This window comes from Trypanosoma theileri (assembly GCF_002087225.1).
Source record: "Trypanosoma theileri isolate Edinburgh chromosome Unknown TM35_Tth_70_V1, whole genome shotgun sequence".
Taxonomy (NCBI): domain Eukaryota; phylum Euglenozoa; class Kinetoplastea; order Trypanosomatida; family Trypanosomatidae; genus Trypanosoma; species Trypanosoma theileri.
The window spans coordinates 11,257-14,571 of NW_021639912.1; the positions used below are offsets into that span (position 1 = coordinate 11,257).

The 3,315-nt window shown below is 41.7% G+C and overlaps 2 protein-coding genes across 2 annotated transcripts; both read left to right on the forward strand.

The window, feature by feature from the left end:
* Nucleotides 1-2: 2 nt before the first annotated feature.
* Nucleotides 3-2,612, forward strand: TM35_000701050 (surface protease GP63; the record flags this gene model as incomplete). Its single annotated transcript, XM_029031193.1, has 1 exon — nt 3-2,612. A coding segment is annotated over one exon (2,610 nt), but the record flags the coding sequence as incomplete, so codon positions are not given.
* Nucleotides 2,613-3,035: 423 nt separating this feature from the next.
* On the forward strand, nt 3,036-3,314 carry TM35_000701060 (uncharacterized protein; the record flags this gene model as incomplete). The annotated part of the gene is made up of 1 exon (XM_029031194.1): nt 3,036-3,314. A coding segment is annotated over one exon (279 nt), but the record flags the coding sequence as incomplete, so codon positions are not given.
* Nucleotide 3,315: the final 1 nt, after the last annotated feature.

Below are 3,315 nucleotides of genomic sequence, written 5' to 3' on the forward strand. Positions count from 1 at the left end.
AAGTATTCAAGAAGATCCACATGCGTTGTCTGTTGTGCACTGCGCTGCTCTTGCTGTGTTGTGCCTACGGGTGCATTGCAGCTGTTGTGCAGCCGCTACCGCAGAGAGGACAGGGTCCCTGGGATACGTACACTGTTGCTGAAGTTGGTTCTGATCATGTTAGTGGGAAAGATAATTTTCAACCCATTCGTTTTGCTGTTTCTGCCAAAGAATTTGATAGGGTGATGAAGTACTGTAAACATCTTAACGGTGATTTGGATGAAGATCAGGAAGGAGATAAGTATGATCCCAAAAAAGATAAGGAAGAATATGGATTTGAAATTGGTGTTAAGGAAATCAACGATGATTTTTGCGATGAGGAGGGGCACAACACGGTAACACCTGGAAAGAAAAGAACACTTTTAAGAGAAGTTCTTCCTGCTGCTCTCAAACTACACAGTGAACGTCTCAGTGTTAAGCGGGAAGAGGAAAACTTGATAGTGAGAAAAGACAAGCATGAATTTTCGTCCAAGTGCGCAAAAGTCTCAATTCCTAAACAGCATCAAGAGCACGGTGTACCCAACGTTGATTTTGTGCTGTACGTGGGTGTTACAGATACATCTGTGCCTGTGCAGATTTGCAGTAAGAATGAAAAAGGTCGTCCTACATCTGCTTTGATTAAATTCGTTCCAGAGGAAATAGATGCAACGAGGCATTTTATTCGTTTTGCTGCACATGAGGTTGCACATGCTCTTGGATTTGAAATTGAAACGATGAAAGAGTATGTCAAGGAAGGAAATGAAATGGCGGGGAAAAAGAAAGTCAGTTGGGTGACATACCCTACTGTGATTAAGGAAGTGAATAAACACTATGGTTGCCCTATTGTTGAGGGTGATAGTGAAATAAAGGGAATGGCTTTAGAGAATGATGCAACTGATGGGGCACCGTTACACTGGGAACGTCGAATTGCGAAGGATGAGTTGATGAGTACGTACAGTAGCAGCAGCAATGGAATGTTCTACACTGCACTGACGCTTGCTGTTTTTGATTCTATGCCATTCTACAAGGCCGAGTTCAAAATGGCGGAATCGATGAGTTGGGGAAAGGATGCTGGTTGTGATTTTCTGAAGGATGGAAAAGAAAAGAAAGACGAAATAATACAGAATAAACCTAAAATGTTCTGCGATGAAGTCAAGCCTACTCTGCAATGCAGTTCTGATCGTCTTTCACTTGGAATGTGCTCAATGGGGACGTCGGATGTGGTTGAGATACCTTTTGAGTATCAGAAGTATTTTGGCACAGTTCTCTATAACTCCGATAATGACCTGATGGATGGTTATCCCATAATCAAAGCGATTCCTCAGACAAGTTGTGAGAGGGATCAGTTGGATCTAATGCCTGGAAGCGATCTGGGAAAGGAATCACGATGTCTGAAAGGTGAGAATCTGACACTGAAAGAACAAAACAAAAATAATCTCACCGTTGGTGACATTTGTGCGAAAGTGAAGTGTGAGAAAGACAACAACACATTTAAGGTACAATATAAGGGGAGTACAAATTGGCATGAATGCAAAAATGGGAAAATTGAAGTCACGGAAGGCACAGAGTTCACAGGCGGAAGCATCGTGTGCCCCACGTACGCTGAAGTTTGCACTGAGTTGAGTAGCACCATTGATTTCAACATTACATACGACGAAGGTGAGAAACGCCTAATGGATGAAGAAGATAGACGGGAAGCGGAAGAGGAAGAGGAAATACAACGCATAAAAGTAGAAGCGGAAGCGGAACGGAATCAAAAGGAGGAAGAACATCAAAAAGTGGAGAAGGAAAAAGAAGTAATTTCAATACAAGGTCCTTCATTACCACCTGATAGTGAGATGAAAGAGAATCATTCAAAGCCAGCGGAGCATTCGGCTGGTGAAATCAGTGGAAAACAACCAGTTGCTTCTCCACAGGCCGGAAACCAAGGTGGTGCACCTGCAGAGGGTGAAAGTGAGGTTTTATCTCCTCCAGCGTCTACTGCGCCACAACCTGCTGGGGAGGAGAATAAAGCTCCGAACGGCAACAACAACAACAGTACTGCACTTCCACAGGAACCGTCTTCTATACCTCCAGAAAAGAATTCCAGTGAACCCGCGAAGAAGCCTGAAGTGGAAAATATGCCCAACACTGAGAACCCCAAGCCTGTCGCATCTGAACCCATTGCTGTTTCGGAGCAACCTTCTTCCATAAAGGAGGAGGATAAGAATAATACAACTGAAGGCATTGAACAAGTGCGAGAAACATCAACACAGCCTCAACCTCAAAATGGGAACGATGAAGGAATAAATACCACAGTTGATCCTACTCATTCCCCAAACAGTCCTGCCACCGTTGATGAGAACAAGAATGAAACCACTGTGAATACTGACAACAACAAAACTAACACAACAACATCGAGCATACCAGAGAATGTAAACGCATCTGCTACTGCTCCTGCCACTTTGACGGGACTAAACAACACTCAGATGGGACAAGTAATAAACCAGGCGACCACCATTGCTATTGTGGGTGCTGACAGCAGTATTGCCACTTCATACCAAATCCCTCTTTTGCTTCTTTTCTTTGCTCTGGTGGCTCTGGCATCCCCATGAGTCCCATCTATACACACGCACATATATATATACCTCTAATAATAAACATTCTTGCTCATTACTGCCTTTTTTGACTGTGCACGTATATCCGCATATATCGCAGCCAGTTGGTCGTTTTTTTTTTTTTTTTTTCTTTACTTGCTTGGCTGCGTTATTCGCAGCATTGGAAAACAGAAATTCTCATAATTGCTAATGGTATATGGAGTTTATTTTACCATATCTTCTTGGGCCAAAAATACTTTATAAATGTTTTTTTTTTTTTCATTTTTTTCCAGTTTGGGTGTCCCACTGTTTGTTGATGCATGTGTGAACGTAATATGGTAGGAATGAATAGCATTAAACAGTGTATATGGACACAGACACTTGGGCTTCAAAATTTTGCATTGCTTCTTTTTTTTGTTGGGCTTACTTTGAGGTGTATATATGGGTTTAGGCACTTTCAAGAAAGAAGATTCTCATATTGGTGTGGTTTTAGGTTTGTTATGCTGTATCGTATTGATGTTGTTTATAGTTTGTATAATGATTTGGTTGTTTGTATTGCATCTTTGTTTTTCTTCCTTTTGTTTCTTTACCATTTTATTAAGTATTGTAGAAAAGGATGACAGTGTTAATGTGCTGCCGGTAGTTGTGGTTTTGGTGTTCTCTCTGAACCCTGGTTTAACGTTCTGCACGGATCTTGTGGTTATTTATTTTGGTATGGATT